This window comes from Ochotona curzoniae, unplaced genomic scaffold (assembly GCF_017591425.1).
Source record: "Ochotona curzoniae isolate NIBS_2020 unplaced genomic scaffold, NIBS_Ocur_1.0 scaffold_4701, whole genome shotgun sequence".
Taxonomy (NCBI): domain Eukaryota; kingdom Metazoa; phylum Chordata; class Mammalia; order Lagomorpha; family Ochotonidae; genus Ochotona; species Ochotona curzoniae.
This window is the reverse complement of record NW_024467122.1, coordinates 55,210,356-55,229,751: the sequence shown is the minus strand read 5'-3', so window position 1 is coordinate 55,229,751 and position 19,396 is coordinate 55,210,356. Positions and strand designations below refer to the sequence as shown.

The 19,396-nt window shown below is 44.6% G+C and overlaps 1 protein-coding gene across 1 annotated transcript in view; it reads left to right on the top strand.

Moving 5' to 3' along the window:
• Positions 1-19,396, top strand: part of FBN1 (fibrillin 1) — a 225,109-nt gene that overhangs the window by 204,160 nt on the left and 1,553 nt on the right. The window contains exons 55-64 of the mRNA XM_040968986.1: positions 1,321-1,452; positions 3,700-3,825; positions 4,410-4,616; positions 6,158-6,283; positions 6,527-6,649; positions 9,486-9,602; positions 9,848-9,976; positions 10,660-10,779; positions 15,337-15,568; positions 17,845-18,022. Of these exons, the coding sequence (XP_040824920.1) occupies positions 1,321-1,452; positions 3,700-3,825; positions 4,410-4,616; positions 6,158-6,283; positions 6,527-6,649; positions 9,486-9,602; positions 9,848-9,976; positions 10,660-10,779; positions 15,337-15,568; positions 17,845-18,022 (1,490 nt within the window). The remainder of the gene's footprint in view (positions 1-1,320; positions 1,453-3,699; positions 3,826-4,409; positions 4,617-6,157; positions 6,284-6,526; positions 6,650-9,485; positions 9,603-9,847; positions 9,977-10,659; positions 10,780-15,336; positions 15,569-17,844; positions 18,023-19,396) is intronic.

Sequence of the window (19,396 nt, the reverse complement as noted above, 5' to 3'; positions counted from 1 at the left end):
AAGAGTGACAAAGATCCAACTCACCCCAGAAAGAAAAAAATGAAGGAGGAAGAACGAGTAGAGAACATCTGCGGATGACTTTCTTTTCATCAAAATATAAAAACCAAAGCTTTTATTATATAGCAATTATTCCCGTATTATACTAATATTATCATATTAACATCATGTCCTATTATTAAATATTCTATTAAAATTATTGTATAAAATAATAAAATAAAAGCTTTGGTTCATCAGCATGTTATAATCCATTGTGGTGTTATGTTGTGATTATAATTCTCTCTATGTATGATAATTATATATTTATTATAATTCTACTATAAAATATCATTGCATTATAAGTAAATAATAGTTTTAATTTCATTAGAAAGAATTAGACAGTATATTTCTGCAAAGGAGTATGAAAAGTGAAGGAAGGGTAGAGAGGAAAGGCAGGATTAGAATCATGGTTCTTTTTCATTTCATGTTTTCATTTCCTTTCAAGGGAGAGAGACAGAGGTATGAAGTTCTCCCATTCACTGTCTCACTCCTAAATGCCCACAGCCAAAAGGGTGGGTCAGGCCAAAGCCAGGAGCCTGGAACTTCACTTGGATCTCTCACAGGGAACTGGAGGGGGGCTTCACTTTCTGCCTCGCAGAGTACATACACATCAATAGGAAGCTGTGTTGGCAGTGCAGAAGCTAAGACTCCAATCAGGCAATCTGACGTGGGCTGTGGGCATCACCACAACAAATACCTTCCCCAGAACCATGCTTCTTAAAGAGGTTGCCATCTGGTTAGGAAGTAATTTCAAAGCTACTTTGAAAACCCTTTGCCTTGGGCCCGGCACGGTGGCGCAAGTGGTTAAAGGTCCTCACCTTGCACGCCCGGGATCCCATATGGGCGCCAGTTCTAATCCCGGCAGCCCCGCTTCCCTTCCAGCTCCCTGCCTGTGGCCCGGGAAAGCAGTCGAGGATGGCCCAAAGCTTTGGGACCCTGCACCCACGTGGGAGACCCAGAAGAGGCTCCTGGCTTCGGATCGGCATAGTATCGGCCCGTTGCGCTCACTTGGGGAGTGAATCATCGGACAGAAGAGCTTCCTCTCTGTCTCTCCTCTCTGTATATCCGCCTTTCCAATGAAAAAATAATAAAAATAAATCTTTAAAAAAAAAAGAAAACCCTTTGCCATTTAGGCGAGGCCAAAGTTTCACAATTCAAAAGGAAATAAAACCAACGCTGAAGTAATACAGATGAAAAAATGGTTGCTTGCTACCATTTTATGTTTAAAAGACAGGCAGCTAATACAACTTCTTTTATAAATCTGTGCTTGTCCATTTTTTACAGATGAGGATGAGTGTCAAGAGGGAAAACATGACTGTGCTGAGAAGCAAATGGAATGCAAGAACCTCATTGGCACCTACATGTGTATCTGTGGACCAGGGTATCAGCGGAGACCCGATGGCGAAGGCTGCGTAGGTGAGAGAATTTCTGCAGAGAGAGCTCTGAGTGTGCAGGAGGTAACAGCGGACAGAGATCCTGGGCTGAGTCCCATCTCACCGTATTCCTGGCCAGCCACTTTTGCCTCTCTTGCCGGTGACATAATTATCCCTGGAAGTCCCCTGGCCTCTTGATTGTTTACGAATTCTAAGAGCACTGTCGTTCTCTCCCTCGGAGCTGGCTTTTAGCCATTTTTACAGCTCATTTGCTGCCAGTTTTGGAACGTTGGACTTTTCATGCATTCCCTTCGTTTACTTTATACAGCCCTTTGCAGATTTGGGGGCGGTTCTCTGCTAAATTGTAGTACTTCCTGGTTGACTCAACTTTGCCATGAGAGCTCTGACATTGAATACAGGCGTCAGCTCTCTCCCAGCCAGGAGTGTCTGTAAACGGTGGATTTACCTTTGGGAAACCTGGCCTTGCTTAGAGTGGGGTCCGGGCACTGATCCTTTGAGGTTTCTCAGGTGATCATATTGTGAACCCCGCATGACAACCACAGTATTAGATTAAGCGGTGGCAAATGAAAGCTTGCAGTCCAAGTCTAGCTTGTCAACCCACCACTTGTTTTGGTAAAGAAAGTTGTATTGAAATGTAGCTATTACCACTATTTATATAGTCTATGACATGTTGTAGAGCAACAGCAGAATCTAGCAGTTGTAACAGAGACCATACGATATAGTTCCCAAGGCATGAAATACTTGCCATCTGACCCTTACAGAAAATTTCTAGATCTCTGCTTAAGGCAACAAACATTCTTTCCCTTCTTTAAAAGTAAGTGACATCGGGAAGGTGTTATATTAGATGTTAGTCAAGAAGATTAGGATACCCATTGTTCCCTTACCCTGTAAAAAAAAGAATTGAATAAGAATTGAAGGGCAGATTTTAAAGTCACAGAAAAAAATATGTAGATGAATGAATCCCCCTGGGTCAGTGGGTCTTAACCTGAACTGCACATAGGAAATCATGTGGGGATCTTGTGTCCCATTTCAGTGTTTGGATGCAGGATTTTTAGCTGTACACCATTGCTTCCAGTGTCTCTTTCAAACCCTCTGCTTGTCTGTCTCAGGAACTCTGAACTATTCTCAAATCACGAGTAGTAGCTGAGCAAGTTACTTATGAGCTTTCTAAACAATCACCAGAAACATTCAAAGAACTTCTGATTGTTTTAATTGTTATAAATATTGGGAAGCTAGATTCTGCTTAACTATTTAACTATTTAACTATTTAATGTAATTGTTTCTTAATAACATTGCTGAAATAAGATAATCAGCATAAATTACATGAAATTTGAAGATGAGCCTAGGCAAATTCCTGCAGTCAGCATGGACCATTACAGATGTGACTTTGAGAAAAGTATTGCATGATATTTCTTTAACATGTCAATCTTGAATTTTTTCATTTGCTTGAAATAATCTTTTAAGGTTATCTTTGTGCTGAGAGCTTAAATGCTTAAGGGCAAAGTGAAATGAATATTGCCATAATGTTTAAGTTTGTAGGAGAGAGGATGTGGCTAAGATACTGCTTGGAATGCCTGCATCCCAGGTCAGAGTGCCTCGTTTAGCGCCTCCGTTCTGCTTCTGATCCAGCATGCTGCTGATGTGCACTGCTGGAGGTGGCAGTGATGCCTTAAGATAATGTGGCCCTTGCTACCACAGGGGACATCCTGATTATGTTCCAGGCTCCCGGCTTCAGCCTCACATAGTCCTGTCAATTGCAGGTGTTTAGGGAGGGGAACCGGTGAATGACAGATCTCTGTTATTCCTTCTTTCTTTCCTTCCCTTCCCCCCTTGTTTCCTCTCTCCCTCCCTTTCTCTCTCTCTTTCTCCAATAAAACAAGCATAGGTACGTGCACAGATACACACAGCACACATGTGTTGTTATTACACATATTTTTATGTGCAATGTCTCTTGGAAGGAGCTGTTAAGATTGGCAGTAGAATGGACAGTTTTCTAAGAGAGGAAAACTGGTGGCTGGACAACAGAAAAGGAAGGAGATTTATGCCCCAACCCCTGTAATACCTTTTTAAAATCTGAGTCATGTGGATGGATAATCTATTCTCTAGCAAAATTTAAAAGAGGAGGCAGGAGGGAGGGAGAGAGGAAGGAAGGAAAGGAAAAAAAGGAAGGAAAGAGGACAGGAGGGAAGGATAAGAAGGATGAATGTATCCCTATGTAAGACAGTCATGGGACTGCTTTTGTTTCTGATGCTTCAATGAAAACAAACAGATGAAAATGAATGTCAGACCAAGCCAGGGATCTGTGAGAACGGGCGCTGTCTCAACACACGCGGAAGCTACACCTGTGAATGCAACGACGGGTTCACAGCCAGCCCCACCCAGGACGAGTGCCTCGGTGAGTACAGTCAGCAGGATGCTCCCTGACCTTCAACCTCTGCACTGGGAAGCTTGAAACACAGACGTCTTATTAGAAATAAATGAAAGTGTCCCAGCTTTGAGGGAGGGTTAATGACATTCATGTCTAGGGGAAGACTTGGTGACTGTGATTGTCTGTTGGGGTTAGTACCACCCTGCAGTGAAATTCTTCCTTTGCTAATTGTATCGCTGAATCATTTGTTTGGAATTTCTCTCTTGGCTGCCTTTTTGTGCTTTTGGTGATCAAGACCCATTTCCAAATGTCTCTCTGCCCGTCTCTCTATATATAGCAAGTTTGTTCCCCCATGTTTCCGGGAGCAGTTGGAGTGCAAGCATGTCCGGCTCAGTGCCTTCCTGCCCACTTACTGACTTTCTTGTCTTGTTTTCCTCAGACGCCAACCTTTCTCTCTTACTGCTGTCTGCAGCTTTCCCTTCTCGCTCCTTCTCAGCCAGGGTAAAGTGTTACATCCTTTTTGGTTTTTATATCTGACCAAATTGTTAATGCCATGGTATTTGCTCTTCACACTCCCTGACTTCCTCTTCTCCATGTCATGTCCCTTCCAGACAACCGGGAAGGGTACTGCTTCACAGAGGTGCTACAAAACATGTGCCAGATTGGCTCCAGCAATAGGAATCCAGTCACGAAGTCGGAATGCTGCTGTGACGGAGGCAGGGGCTGGGGTCCCCACTGTGAGATCTGCCCTTTCCAGGGCACTGTGGCCTTCAAAAAGCTCTGTCCTCATGGCCGAGGGTTCATGACCAATGGAGCAGGTACTTCACTTCATTCTCTTGTGACCAGTAAAATGACCCTAGTATATTTCCAGGCAATTTCTTTCTCTGCGGAAGACAGACCAAAATGTGGAACCTAAATTTGGAGTCTCCTTGAGCTGCGTAGCTAAGACTGACAAAATTCTTCACAATGGTGTTTCAAGCCTGTATTGCTAAAATGTCTTTTGTTTTCTTAAGTTTTGTGTGCTTGAGCTCCTGCCAATACATTGTAAGGTGTGCTAGCACTGAAAAGGCATTGCTGTAACTTGGTTACTAAGAAAACTCCTTTTTAGATAAGCTTTGAAATAAGTGATCATTAAATTCTCAAACCAGGAGGGCAGTATGTTTTTTTTTAAACTCCTAAAATGAGCACAGCTCTATTGCTGATATAGTGGCAGTTAAACACAGCCATGTGTCAGACAGCCCTGAAGATGCTCAGGCCCACCACAAGTGCAAGTGCCACTGTCTATCGAAAAGTATCAAGAATGGGGTTTTAGTTCATAAAAGAACTGAGGCTGGCAGAATTATTTGTTGGAGAGGGTTGAGGGCTCCTTGTAGAAGAGAAGAGGAGGCTCCTAAGGATCATGTGTTCATCATAGAAAGGTGGGGCTGAAGAGAGAATAATAGAACTGAGTGAAGAAAAGGACAGAACTGGACAGATAGGGTGGAGTGACCAAAAGCAACTTGTGATTCTTTGAAGGATATAAAAATGAGACATTGGAAAGACTCATGCCTTGAGACCAATGAGAGTATATTAAATTGCACTTCAGAGTAAATCTGAAAAGGTGAGGCACACTCAGCTGTTGGTATTAGATGATTACCTGACCACAGAGGATAGATAACTGGCGTACCGAGTGCTTTCATTAGCAGCTTGCCAAGCAGTCAGGAAGCAGAGGGTCTCGAGGTAGCAGACAGTGGCTTTATAGCGTGTACTGATGCATGTTGACCAGTCTTTCTCCCTGCAGTGGAGCAGAGGAAGGCTCTCCCTTCCTTCACAGGCTACAAAAGCCCCAGAGTCCCGGGTCACTTGCCTCTTCTGCACAGTTGTATAGTTTGATACTTTTCAGGACTAACTTCAAACACAACAAAGAGAATATTTTTTGAAAATTAGAACTCTCTTTTCCTTCTTGAGTATGCAATGTTAGATTTAAAAGGAGTGAGGGTCCTTGTCAAAAGGTCCTTTTTTGTGACTCATTTTATGAGATCTCAGCAGGAGGCCGACTTGGTGGTATGAGATGGAGTAAGAAGCCAACTGTGTCATTTTGGCATGGTTGTTCTGTTGTCTAAGAGAAAAAGAATATCAACCTAGAAGACCAGTAATCTTTAAAGTTTTATTCTAATCCGATTAGTTTGTCCATCACATTCTCATGAAGCTTTACATTTCAGTGTAGCTATCATTGCATGTGAAATTTATGTTGTCCTCCAGATGGTCCATATAATGGTAACGCAGTGTATTTAGTATTGTTCCAAAGCGAGTCTGATATATTAATATTGCCTATTTTATAATATCTTTATTATCCTAATTCATACTTATTAAATTACAGATATTGATGAATGCAAAGTTATTCATGATGTTTGCCGAAATGGGGAATGTGTCAATGACAGAGGATCATATCATTGCATTTGTAAGACTGGATACACCCCTGATATAACTGGAACTGCCTGTGTGGGTGAGTGTGCTAAAACTAATGCTTTATTCTCAAGTAGAGCTTTTAGATTAGGGCAAAAAACATTTTAAAATCCGAACCTAAAAATCTAAAAAGTGAAGTCTCACAAGAAAACCTAAGACAGTGATCAGCCAGTGTACAGTTATTTTTACTCACCCCTAAATTGAACCTCTTTGTAGGACCCCAGAAGTTGGGTCTGAGACAGTGTTTCAGGTGGGCGCTCACACCGTACCTCTTTGATCACAGATCTGAATGAGTGCAACCAGGCTCCCAAACCCTGCAACTTTATCTGCAAGAACACAGAGGGGAGCTACCAGTGTTCATGCCCGAAAGGCTACATTCTACAAGAGGACGGAAGGAGCTGCAAAGGTAAAGTTGAGTTTGCCTGCTCACCTGCCACCTGCCTTGTCAGGCAACAAACCCCACTCTCCAGGTATGAGGCCTTTCACGGGCCTTTCTTCGGACCACCCTGTGACTCAGCCCCCAGTTTAGAGGGGAAAGGGCAGAAGCCAGCAAGATGGCAGAGGACCAGTGGCAGCAACCACTCTCATGGCAGGCCTGTGACCCTTCACAGATGGCAGGGTCAGCTCTTCAGGACTCGGGCTGGAGTGGGAATCCTTCATGAATCCCCTCTCCTGCTAGCTGATGCAGTTATGCTAATCAATAATTACATAGCTCACATCTCTAGCAAAAACCTCCCTCAGAAAAATCAATGCCACGATCCCAGAGTGCATTGTGTCTAATTGAACATGTCTGAGTTTTTGTTCTGCAAAACAGAGCCACTTTGTCCTCTCAGAGCTTTCCTGAGATGTAAATACCTCGCAGAATTAAGAAACAGCAATGCTCTCTCCTCAGCAACAGCAGTAATCTCACCTCAACCAGAAGTTACCCCCTGCAAAATTCTTTCGGCATAAATTTGCTCATGTACAGTAACAATGTAACAAGTTGTCTGTACTTCAGGATAATTTATAAATTAAGAAATTTGGATGAAGACAGGTAGACCAGATGGCAGAATATGAGCTACTTTTTGGCTTGCCAGAAAATCGAGAGAGGGGGTAACAGAAGGAGAGGGAAGGAGGAGAATATGCCGTCATGGAAGTGGAGAGCGCAGGAACACAGAGCCTCAACCTTCTTCCTGTGTCTCGTGCAGGAGGACAGTGAGAGATGAGCAATAGTAGATGCCAGCCTACAACTTCCCTTGTCCAGCCCAAACCCGGCAGAACGTTGCCGTTTGGAGAGAGGAAGTTGAGAGAACTACTCCAAAATTTCTAGCCACTGAAATGACGAGTTACTCACAGCTTTGTTCTTCTCAAACACGGAACTTACTGCTCATCTGTAGGTCTCGGGCAGTTCTAGGCACTGTGGGGCAACAACTCAGATCCCTGAATTCATTCTTGGAAATGAAGGACCAGAATGAGGAAATGAAATAGCTCTTATTATGTACATAAGCGTATGTCAAAACGTTCATAGAGAATGTATTATGAAAAAGCCATCATGCCTGGATTTCAAAAATCTTGACACCAGAATAAACCCTTTTTAAATATTTTTCCATGAACTTTTTGAAGTACCCTCAAATTATCTATAAGAAACAAATTTATAGTGGTTTTACAACCCATGAAGGAGGCAAAATTTCCAAATAGGTGCTAGCAATTAGGAGCTAAAAATGGAAAGCAAATGTATAGTACAGTTCATGAATGTCATAATTTATAAATTGCACAATTCTAAAAACATTAATAATGCTGTCTTTACAGTTTCGGGAATGCAAAAAGCAGCTATATGGTTTTAATATATCTTTTTACCGCAAAGATCTCTATTAGCTACTTTTTACATAAGGTCTAAATTCTCCCACATCCTGGGCATCCGGGCTTGATATTAAAATGACTGGAACAGACCATGTGGACCAGGAAAGGCACTAGAGGTCTGGGCCAGGGAGGAACGTGGAAGCAGCACTTCCCCATGAGTCTTGGATAGAATCCAGAGAAGAGCCGAGAAGGGGAGAGAGACATCCTGGTGGTGAGGATGACAGGTGCAGTTCTCCCTGACATGTTGCATTGGGGGACAGCGTTGCTGAGGAAAGTGCTGAGCCGTCTCCCTCCTGTGTGTGCAGGTGAGCTTCAGCAAGTGTAGGTTGAGGTACCAGCAAAGCTTCTTGCACCAAAGAGAGAGCCTGCAGGCCCACAGGCTCTCCGAGCCTCTCATTAGTGGACAGAGTCTAGAAGAAGTTGGAAGAGAAGTCAGCACTGGGGAAAATCCAGGAAGGTGCTCTGTGTCTTGATCCACTCTGGAGGCTAACCCAGCCAGGAGCTGGCTCTGTGGAGTCAGTCACAGTGAAATAGCTGTGACGCAGCTGCAGCCAGCATGTGGGGAGTGCAAGGCGGCACAGTCATGGGAGGACAGAAACATTCCTCAGTGCATAATGACTTCAAAATGAGCATAAAGAAAAATGAGAAGTTAGAGCATACTTTGTTTCTCTTGATATTTGTAATTCACATTGACTGGAGTTGAGAAGGATCCGAACAGTTAAGCTGTGAGGGTCAGATTACAGTTGAGGAGTGTGTGGCATTGTAGGAAATGATGTTGGATGAATTCTATAGGCAGGTTTTTTAAAGGTGCATTTAGCTTGCAAGCCTGAGGCTTCCCTTTCCTTCTGTTTCCTTGCTGATTTTTTTTACCCAGAGGAGACTCTCTAACCCAAGAAGGCAGATTTGTTCTTGAGCTATCTCCTTTTACTAAATTAAAAGCAGCAAAGAGAGAACCAAGAACTCAAATTAATTTCTTCATCAACATCTTTTTCTTTCTACTTAAATCAAGCTCTTGAATGCTTTGTAAATTTCTTTCAGAGCACTCATCTTTTATTTCACTTTCTGTTTGGAGTTTTATAATTTACTGGAAATTCCTTTGTTGAGAAATTCCTCTGTTTCTTTTAAAAAGAGGGAATTGAGTTTTCCTTGATTCCCACACCAAAGAGCCACTCCTGTTTCATCACTGAGTCTTCCTTTGATCATTTTTAACTGTAATTTATTTATATAAAGAGAGCCTATGTCCTATATTTCATATATCTCTATTGCGTTTAGAATGTAAGGACACTTCGCAGGTGGTTCCTCCGGTTCCTGGTGGTGGCCAGGAGTGACTTAGAGCTGCCCTCCAGGTGGCTCTCTGCCTGTGCGGTCAGCGGCTCCAATGCTCACCTTGCGCTTTCTCCTAGATCTCGATGAGTGCTCCACAAAGCAGCACAACTGCCAGTTTCTGTGTGTCAACACCATCGGTGGCTTCACCTGTAAATGTCCTCCTGGCTTTACCCAACACCACACGGCCTGCATTGGTAAGTGGACTGCGACGTGGCTGATTCTTTAGGGCACTGTCTTCTGTTTCCTTTGCTGTCGGGATACAACAAACACACAGAATGAAATGTACGAGTACGCAGGTGTGCATTGCATGTGCATTCACACTGGCCTTTTTTTTTTGGGCCTTTTCTGAGTTCATCTTCTCACTTCCTATTACACAAAGGGAGCTATGAGGGTTTGTTACCTTTCCTTCCCCTCTCACCTCTCACACTGTTTCCTACAGATAACAACGAATGCACCTCAGATGTTAACCTGTGTGGCTCTAAAGGCATTTGCCAGAACACTCCAGGAAGCTTCACCTGTGAATGCCAGCGGGGTTTCTCTCTTGACCAAACTGGTGCAAGCTGTGAAGGTGGGTGAAACCTTCAGCTGGTGGGCTCTGGCAGAGGTGGACTGTGCAGCTGTCCACTTTGGCCTTCTCTGTGAGCTATCCAAATTCAGTATAGCAGCGACACTTGTCAAAAGATGGCAAATATGTTGTCTGGTTTGCATGGGTCCAGTACCTTAGAGATTCCTCTTTCATTGCTTTTCCATTGTATCCATCACTTATGGCCTTCCTAGGTATCTTAGTACTTTTCCTACAGAAGTTGTTAGTTTAATCTAAGAGGGAATGATTCAGTTAAGAGTAGCTTGATGGTTGGCCACTGATTTCTAAGCCATGAAACAAACTTCCTCAATGTGGACTAAACATATGAGGAATGATTCTTCTGGGAAACACCATTAAATCATATATTTTATTTTTGCATGACACCTTTTGGTTTCTAATTCTATTCAGACAGACAATTTATAGAGCTCTTCTATAGGACACCATGTTTTACATCTATGTCCTTACCATCTCCATTTATAGATGTTACTAGGAGTCTCAATGTTTTTCTCTTCTGACTTAGCAAACACAGTAGATATTTGAAAGTTTTTGGTGGTAGAGTAACTTTTTCAAGGTCAGATTTCTTATCATCACGCAGACAAGTATGGCTTCCCAGAGTGTCTGGGACACAGTGTTGACTTGTCCTCAAGGCAACTCTGCTTCTTTTTCAGATGTGGATGAGTGTGAAGGCAACCACCGCTGCCAGCATGGCTGCCAGAACATCATTGGTGGCTACAGGTGCAGCTGTCCCCAGGGCTACCTCCAGCACTACCAGTGGAACCAGTGTGTTGGCAAGTAGCTCTTTCTAGTTAACCCGCCTGTCAGCATGTCTATGAGTCAAAACGCTTTCTTTCTGAAATTTCACATTGCTTATTAATGCAACGAGTAGATATTGAAAAGTCTCTAACTTTTTGAAGGGGGAGCAATCCTGGCAAATTAGCGAACAACAAAAAAAATCATGACAAAGGTACTTTGAGAATATCTGTCTTTGAAAAGTCACGTTCACTTGTGTTGTTTCCCAGTGATCATTGGCCGAGCCACAGCTGAAATTGCCTTTGGGTGATCTGTTCTGGCTGCCACACCCTTGATCAGAGTGTTTAGGGTGGGAGTTTTACATTGCAGCAATTCACTGTACTCCCAGGGAAGACACATTTGATGGTTCTGTTTACCAATGTCAGGTTGGCCCCAGTGATAGACACATTAGGGTTGCACAACTCTGTTTGTGTTGTCTGGTGTTACTAAATATGTCTATATTCATTATCAACTAAGGGAGGACTTTGATTTTAATGTGACATTATTTACAGAATTTCCGGAGTGAGTTTTGTTGACTCAATACCTAGTATGCCCTGTCTGTTCTCATGTAGGTCCCTTTAACAGAATACGGGCCATGGGGTAAGTGATGTAGGAAAATGTGTATGTCTCCTGAATCTTATCTTCCTCTTCCTACTTTATTCCCAGAATAGAAAAGATGGTTAGGCCATGCCCTGGCTTTCTACAGAGATTACCTTGGTCCCATGAAAATCATCTCCTGGTTGAACATTCTAAAGAGTTAAGTTCATGAAGAAGTTAGAAGAGTTTAGGATTCTTCATGCCCCTAAATGCCAAGCTGTCCTGATAAACCTTCAGAATTAGAGCCATTCAGAAAGTGCACATTGCTTTGGGCTGCAATGGCTTCTCCAGAGCATCCAAGCAGAGCAGATTCCTGAGGCCCACCTGTCTTCCTCCTGGGACCCTAACTCCTAGGCAGCCAGCAGTTTAGCCTTGCATAGGGAACCACTGATTCCCATACTTTCTAGCAATAAATCCTCAGGTTATAGTTGGAGTCAACCACTTTGCCCTGGACAAAATTAACAAAAGAAATCCCGTCCTACATTGAGGAATGTTGCAGCTGTCCCTGCCTTAACACCACAGCTAACACTTACTATGCCAGCCAGACAATGGAGCCTTCTGTTATAGAGAGAGGGCAGTAGATTTCCATTCTTTTAAGAAGTGATTTTCAAATGATAATACTAATAATAATAAAAAGAAATTTTCAGAGATTTTAATGCTACTTTGATTGGATTGTCTCTTATTAAAAGAACAAGATCCTCACCTATTTAAGTTCCAAATGGAAAAATAAAACAAATATTTTGGAATATATATTAAAAAAAATTCCGGTGTAGTCATTTACATGCACTGGATGAAAGAGGCCAGGAAAAATACGAAGCATGGTCACTGAATGGTGTTTTTATATTGATAAAAAGAGTGAGTGCATAAACATACTATTTTCAAACTGTAAACACTGAGTATCTGCCAAATTTCTTAATCTAAGCTCCAATCCATCCTACCTACAACCCAGATAAGCAAGTTTTATTTAAACTGCACTAACAAGCAGTTTAACAAGGGAGTTTGAGAAGTGAGGGGGAGAGATCCTGAGACACAAAGGATATTTAAAGCAACACAGGTCAATTCTCAAAGTTTAAAAAGAACCTTGGGTATTATCCAGGGTGCCCCCTTGATGATATAAATCACTTTCTAACCTCCTTGATTACCCTGTCTGACCTGAAAACTCACCTTGAATACATTTGTTTTCTCCCATAATTCCCAATGTACAGACAGTTTTAATAGAAATGTCTGTTTCAAAACAAAATGTTTCTTATTCTAACTTCTAGTAATGCCCTTTGAGGCAGGGAGCAGGGGAGGCAGAGTAAATCTAGCCCATAATATTAGCAGGTCGTCCCCTTTGTCTACCCCACAAATTCTATAGGTCTCATTAGTCGAGGTACCAGTAGCAAACAGACACTTGAGCCCAGCTCAAGTAGAGATCAGGGAACCAAGATGTGCAGGACCAGAGAACCACGGTGTGCAACGCCAGGGGGCGAGGTGTGCAGGGCCAGGGGCCGAGGTGTGCAGGGCCGGGGGGCCAAGGTGCTAAGGACCAGGGCGCCGAGGTGTGCAGGGCCGGGGGGCCAAGGACCAGGGGGCCGAGGTGTGCAGGGCCGGGGGGCCGAGGTGCTGAGGACCAGGAGGTCGAGGTGTGCAGGGCCAGGGGCCGAGGTATGCAGGACCGGGGGCCGAGGTGTGCAGGACCGGGGGGCTGAGGTGTGCAGGGCCGGGGGCCGAGGTGCTGAGGACTAGGGGTCGAGGTGTGCAGGGCCAGGGGCCGAGGTGCGCAGGGCCGGGGGTTGAGGGGCCAAGCGTGGCTGCTGCTCCCAGAGCTGCCTCCTGGGGCCGGGAACAAGTAGAGCAGCAGGGAGGAGGCATGTGGAGTGGCAGGAAGATAGCCAGCCCAGGATCTCCTCACTCAAGTAAGTGCCCACAGCTCTGCAGTCTCCAACATGGAGCTTGGCACCAGAAGTCTCCGTTGATCTCCACTGTCTCCTCCATCCGTGATATAAAGTGAGAGGAAGAGGACACAGACAGTGGCATGTACAGTTTTTAGAAACCCTGGAGGTGAAGTGATCTTGCATGAGGGCTTGTCCTTGTTAAAAGGGATCTTTAAATAGACACTCAAGAGCACAGACCAGCAGTTCACAGAAAGACAGGAGAAGCAGGAAGGAAACAGCAGCGTATACGCTAAGTGGGCATAGGAAATTCACCTGCCCTCCCCAAGGCTTCCTCACCTGTTTTCTAATTTAAAATAAGATGAATAAAGGCAATATTTTTAGAAACATTTTTTTTCTTCCAAAATGAATCTATTCACAAGGAAGGGAAACTAATGACAGAAAAAAAGAAGTACCAATTGGATGGGGGTGAGTCCTTTGAGAGACAGCACGGAACAAAGGGAAAGCACATGGCTTTTGCGGTCCCAGAGGCCGGGCTATGAGTCTGTCCTGCGGCTGCTGGCTCTGAGAAGCTGGCAACACGCTCCAAACTTCACTGCTTTTCCCTCGGGGCAGGGACTACAAGACCTCCCTCCCCATGTGGCTGGAAAGATCAGGTAATGGGATGTGAAGCACCTGGCAGCCTCACTTTCCCACTGTGCGTTGCCGGTCCACATTCACCTCCCTTTCTTTTGCCTCTCCCACTGCACATAGGCATTCTTTTAGCAAAGACCCTCTCCTCTAGATCCCAAGGAGCACAGGCCTGAATGGGCCTGGAGCAATTCAGAAATATTGGAGCAAGTTTCCAATCTGCTCTCTCTAAGCAGATCTACACAAATGTATTAGAGATTTCAAAAGTATAAATTGGAAGTGATGAGAAACTTGACAGTTTTCTTCCTTCCAGTTGATGTTTTGAAGTCGGGCTTCTTTTTCCTGCTTCTTAACCATCAGACTGGGCAGGTTCCTGTGGGCAGCCAGTCCTGCAGCAGCTGTCTCTCTTGGGGATTTTCCTTGTGAGGTTGGCACCAAATCCCTTCCAACCACACTTAGCTCTTGACGTGGCTCAGACACTCTGGGTAGCGGGCTGGTTTGGATAAGGGGGACCGGGGTGCATTCAAAGATGGGAACAGACATACCAGGAGGTACTATTCAGCTCCAAGAATAAGCACCTGGGGGCTTTCGCTGATTTTTCAAAAGGAAGTCCAAAGGGGGCAGACGCTTCCTGTGGGACAGCAGCCCCTGCCAGACCCACACATCCTGACCAAAACAAGCCTGGCACAGCGGCCTCCGGCAGACAGGTGGCCTCTGCTTCTAAGATATCTGTCCCATCGCTGTCTCCTGCCAAGCAGGACACAGGCAACTGCCTGATTTCCTTCCCTCCCTCCCTCAGCTCTGAATCTGAGCCCACACCACAGAACTTGCTAGTGTTGGCTCCCAGTGAGAACTGGAGTCTGCTGATCTTCACATGCCATCCTCTAATGCTCTCCACCTGGTGCATCTGACCTCATCTGCCACGTTTAGTCACAACATGGCAATAGGCCACATCCATTTCCACATGTTTCTCAGTTGCTTCTCTCCTTATTCCAACCAACTTTGCCTGCCTTCCCTTTTGGAGAGCTTAGCTGCAGGCCAGCCGGCCAGCCACAACTGACCTGACCCAGTCACCTCATTATAAATCCTTGGCAGACGCTGCCATTGTGGCAGCGCAAGTTAAGCCTCCATTAGAGACGCCAGCACACTAAATAAGCACTGGATTGGGCTGTTCCACTTCTAATCTGTCTCTCTGTTAATGTGCCCAGGAAGATGGCCCAAGTGCTCTGGACCCTGCCACCATGGTGGGAAGTCCAGATGGAGCTTCAGGCTTCTGACATTGGCCTGAACCAGCCCTGGCCATTGTGGCCATCAAAGGAGTGGACCAGTAGATGGAAGATTTCTTCTCTCTCTCTCTTTGTAGCTGTGACTTTCAAACCAATATATAAATCATATAAAAAAAAAGCCATCTCTGACTAGTGTGACACACACATTGCTCTCTTGTTCTCCCTGCAGATGAAAATGAATGCCTCAGTGCGCACATCTGTGGAGGCGCCTCCTGCCACAACACCTTGGGGAGTTACAAGTGTATGTGTCCGGCTGGCTTCCAGTATGAACAGTTCAGCGGAGGGTGCCAAGACATCAATGAATGTGGCTCTTCCCAGGCCCCCTGCAGTTATGGGTGTTCCAATACCGAGGGTGGCTATCTGTGTGGCTGTCCGCCTGGATACTTCCGGATTGGCCAAGGGTAAGCCTTACTCTTCTTTGTTGCTTTGGAGACTTGCACATTCATATTATAACTAAGTATATTTAACTCAAATTTACCCGTCCTAGTAGAAGAGAGCCATATGTAATCTTTATAATTGATTTGTTAGTTTTGCAGAGGTTGTATTTGAAAGGGGCTATCTTGATTTCTGCAGATATCTAGGCAATCCAGACATTGGAATGGCATTGTAAATACTGTGTCCTGCTAAGCCTTTGCTGTCTTACTGCCTTGATCATTACATCTTGCTGGAAAGCCAGTTGTCTCTTTGCCAACTAGTGACAGAATTGAGCTTACTGGCCATCTTTCTTCTTGGCTAGGCAGGATTCTGTCTTAAAACACTTTCTTGTCTAACTCCTCTCTGAAGAAATCAGATATCTTATTTGTTTACTTATCTTTTATACTGAAGGTTCTTTAGAGTTTTAAAATATGTTTTTAGATTTCAAAGTCGGACTCGCATTAAATATTACCCCAAAAGCACTGAATATGAGAGTTGAAATACTGTAGCTTCCAGGTAGAACACTTTATCATACCATATGCCTGTATGTTTGAGACTTGGAGCAAGGACAGGATATTTTTATCTTACTCAATGATTCAAAAGTTTTGGGGTAAATTCTTAAAGCCTGCGTGCTTTGTTCTGCTAACTCCATCTGGACAAACATGGCTTTCCAGCAAGATGTAACATGGACGAACCGAATGATCTTTGATTTCCTGACACACAAACATCAAGCAATTCATTTTTGGTACTATGTAAACTTGAGGACAAAAGAATGTTTCATGAGAAGCACACAAAATGCCAACAACAGGACACAAATTCCCAGATGTTCGTGCCTGGATCTCAGTTGACTTCTTTAGAGTTTCCGGCCACAACCATTTTTCCAGCAAAAATTGTGACACTCCATACTGGCTTTTGGCCAGTGGGTTCTGTAGTCAGACTTCTTATAAGTGATTCTCTTGGGAGATGAAAATACTGGACAGAAATCTTGAGAAGGGAGCTAAGGGCTGCAAATTTGAGGTCTATCTCCCAATAATTTCATCATTATGTGGATGGATACACACACATGTACACACAGTGAACACTTGTCAGTACATCCTTGTTATTGTCTCTGCATGTTCATTCTTTCAGTGAAGAATAAAGGAAAGCAATGTGTCAAAATCTGAGAAAACAGAGCAGGAATCCATAAATTGGTATGAATTACAGCAAGCATTCTGCTCAGCAACATTATATTTTGAATCTTAAAGGCAGACAGGACAATGAGTAGGTCAGTCATTACAGAAAAATAGATAATGTTGGCTATGCTTCATGACCCATATTTTATAAAAATGTTGGTCTCTAGATGAGCCATTAAAATACAATCTTTCCTCCAATAAAGATTCTTTTAGAATCATTCAAATGCACCAACACACTTGAAAAAGGGAGCCTGGCGTAAAGACCCAGTCCAAGTGGCCTCTTAAATAGTAAGCAGAGTTACAAAAACAAGATACTTGTGAAACATGCGAGCCTCACTCAATAACTTGGCTTTGATAACTGAGAGGCTAAGAAAAACAGCTGAATTAGTTCTCTCCTGGGCACGGGTTTGTTTATCCGGCTTCATGTGAGTCAGAGCCAATGGCCCCAGTGGTTTTGAATGACTTGAAACAGTTTCCCACAGTTGGGCAGGCTCTGATACGTGCATTCTCTATACTGGCTGTCTTTGCCATTTGTTACTAAATCAACTCTCAGTTATCACCAAGAGCTTTTTCCCTGGCCTCAGTGGTGTCAGCAAAAGCGAAACATCCACAAATAGGAGCAGCTGCTGGGAAGGTCGTGTGAGGGGATCGTGGTGGGGGTGGAAGAGGCCAAGAGAGAAACCAGTGATGTCTTGGACCCAGCTCCGTCCCGTGGAGCCTGGTTCCTGGGAGAAAGACGTTTTGATGTGACAAGGTACAATCAGCTTTCTCCTCTTTAGTTTCCACTCTCTGTCCTCACCCCCAATCCTAAGCACTGAAACATGTCTGCTTGTGTGAAGTTGAGGAAGTGAAAGGAGTCATTGTGCAAAACTGAGTAGGATAGAAAGAAGTCAGTCAATGCAGGAAATCAGGAATCAGAGGACAAGCGCACAGGTTCTCAAGGTGGTTTTCAGTACCCACTGCTAGCCAATGGACACACACAGTCACAGGCTGAAGGTGTCATCTGTGTGGAGGCCACAATTCAGCAGAAGGCCTGCATCATCTTCCCTGAGTCCCTAATGAAAACCTCCGTGTGCCCCTTCTGTCCGCAGGCACTGTGTTTCTGGAATGGGCATGAGCCGAGGAGGCCCCGAGCCACCTGTCAGTGGTGAAATGGATGACAACTCCCTCTCCCCAGAGGCTTGCTACGAGTGCAAGATCAACGGCTACCCCAAACGGGGCAGGAAACGGAGAAGCGCAAATGCAACCACAGATGCCTCCCCTATCGAGGTAGGTTGGAAGGGGGCTTCCGCTGGTGTCTCCCTTGGAGGGAAAAGCTTTCCAGATGCCTGTGGTTTCCTCCAAGGATGTTCCAGAGTGTGAAAAATCTCCCCGGGGGAGAAAACCCAGACATTCTCCGAACTTGGAGGCTGCATTTTACAAGATGCTGCGGGACTTTCTGGAGTTTCTTGCTTCTCTCAGGGAGTGGCCATGCAAAGGTTTTTACATACTTGCTCATTTCCTCTGTCTCGCCAAAAAGAGAGTCAAACACCCACCCACAGTCTGCTGAAAGGACAGGGCCTGAAAACTGGGACAACAAGTGGGCAGAGGAGCAAAGTGCCACAGCGCTCCCTGCACAGGGACGCCAAGTTCTGAGAGCGAGAGGCTCCTCTCCTGAAGAGAGCCATGTGGAGTGTGAGGGAGCTTGGACTGCAGACAAAAACAACACGGAGCAGCCTGGTTCGCTTTGCCTACAGCTGCTGCAGCCTTTCGGTAGTTCCAAGGTACACAGATACTCTCCCAGACCTCTGGCTCCAGGCCCGTAGAATCCAGCGCATGTGGCCCCAGAGAGGCACGCCAGCAGCCAGGTGAAAAGTATTGAGTATTTGCAGGTCATACCAATTAGGGAGTTAAGTTCAGAGGTGTGTCTTTAGGAGGGCGAACCAGATTGAAATGGACTGGTTTGTACTGAGTACTGCAGCCCATCTGTTGCGACCAGGAAATGACGTGAGTCTTTGGAAAGAAAATAGTCTGCTAAAACACTGGCTCTAAAATGTGGGGGTGTGCCTGAGACACCTGGAAGGTTTATGAAAGGGATCCCTGGGAGACACTCCCCAGGGTTTCAGACTCAGGGGGCAGGAAAGACCATTTGCACTTCTGATGAACTTCCAGATGATGCTGCTGGAGCCTGACTTGGAGCCCCACTGCAGTCTGAGGTCTCAACTGCTCATCCAAGAGATTTCAACCTGCTTCTTCTTGACATCACTTGACTGTTCTAAAATAACATCAGTGAATGCCCACTGGCAAACCACTGATACACAGTACTTCATGAATATGCAGTTCTCCATTTTTTTTGTAGTTATCAATGACTATTCAATTTTAAAATCAGAACGTCATAGATAAAATGGCTACATATCTATGGCATTGTACCAGTTTCATCAAGGACTTTTTTTTTTTGTCTTAAGGATTTATTTATTTTTATTGGAAAGGCAAATTTACAAAGAGAAGGAGAGACAGAGAAAAAGATCTTCCATGTGCTGGTTCACTCCCCAAGTAAACACAACAGCCAGAACTGAGCCAATCCAAAGCCAGGAACCAGGAGCCTCTTCAGGGTCTCCCTTGTGCATGCAGGGTTCCAAGACATTGGGCCATCCTCCACTGCTT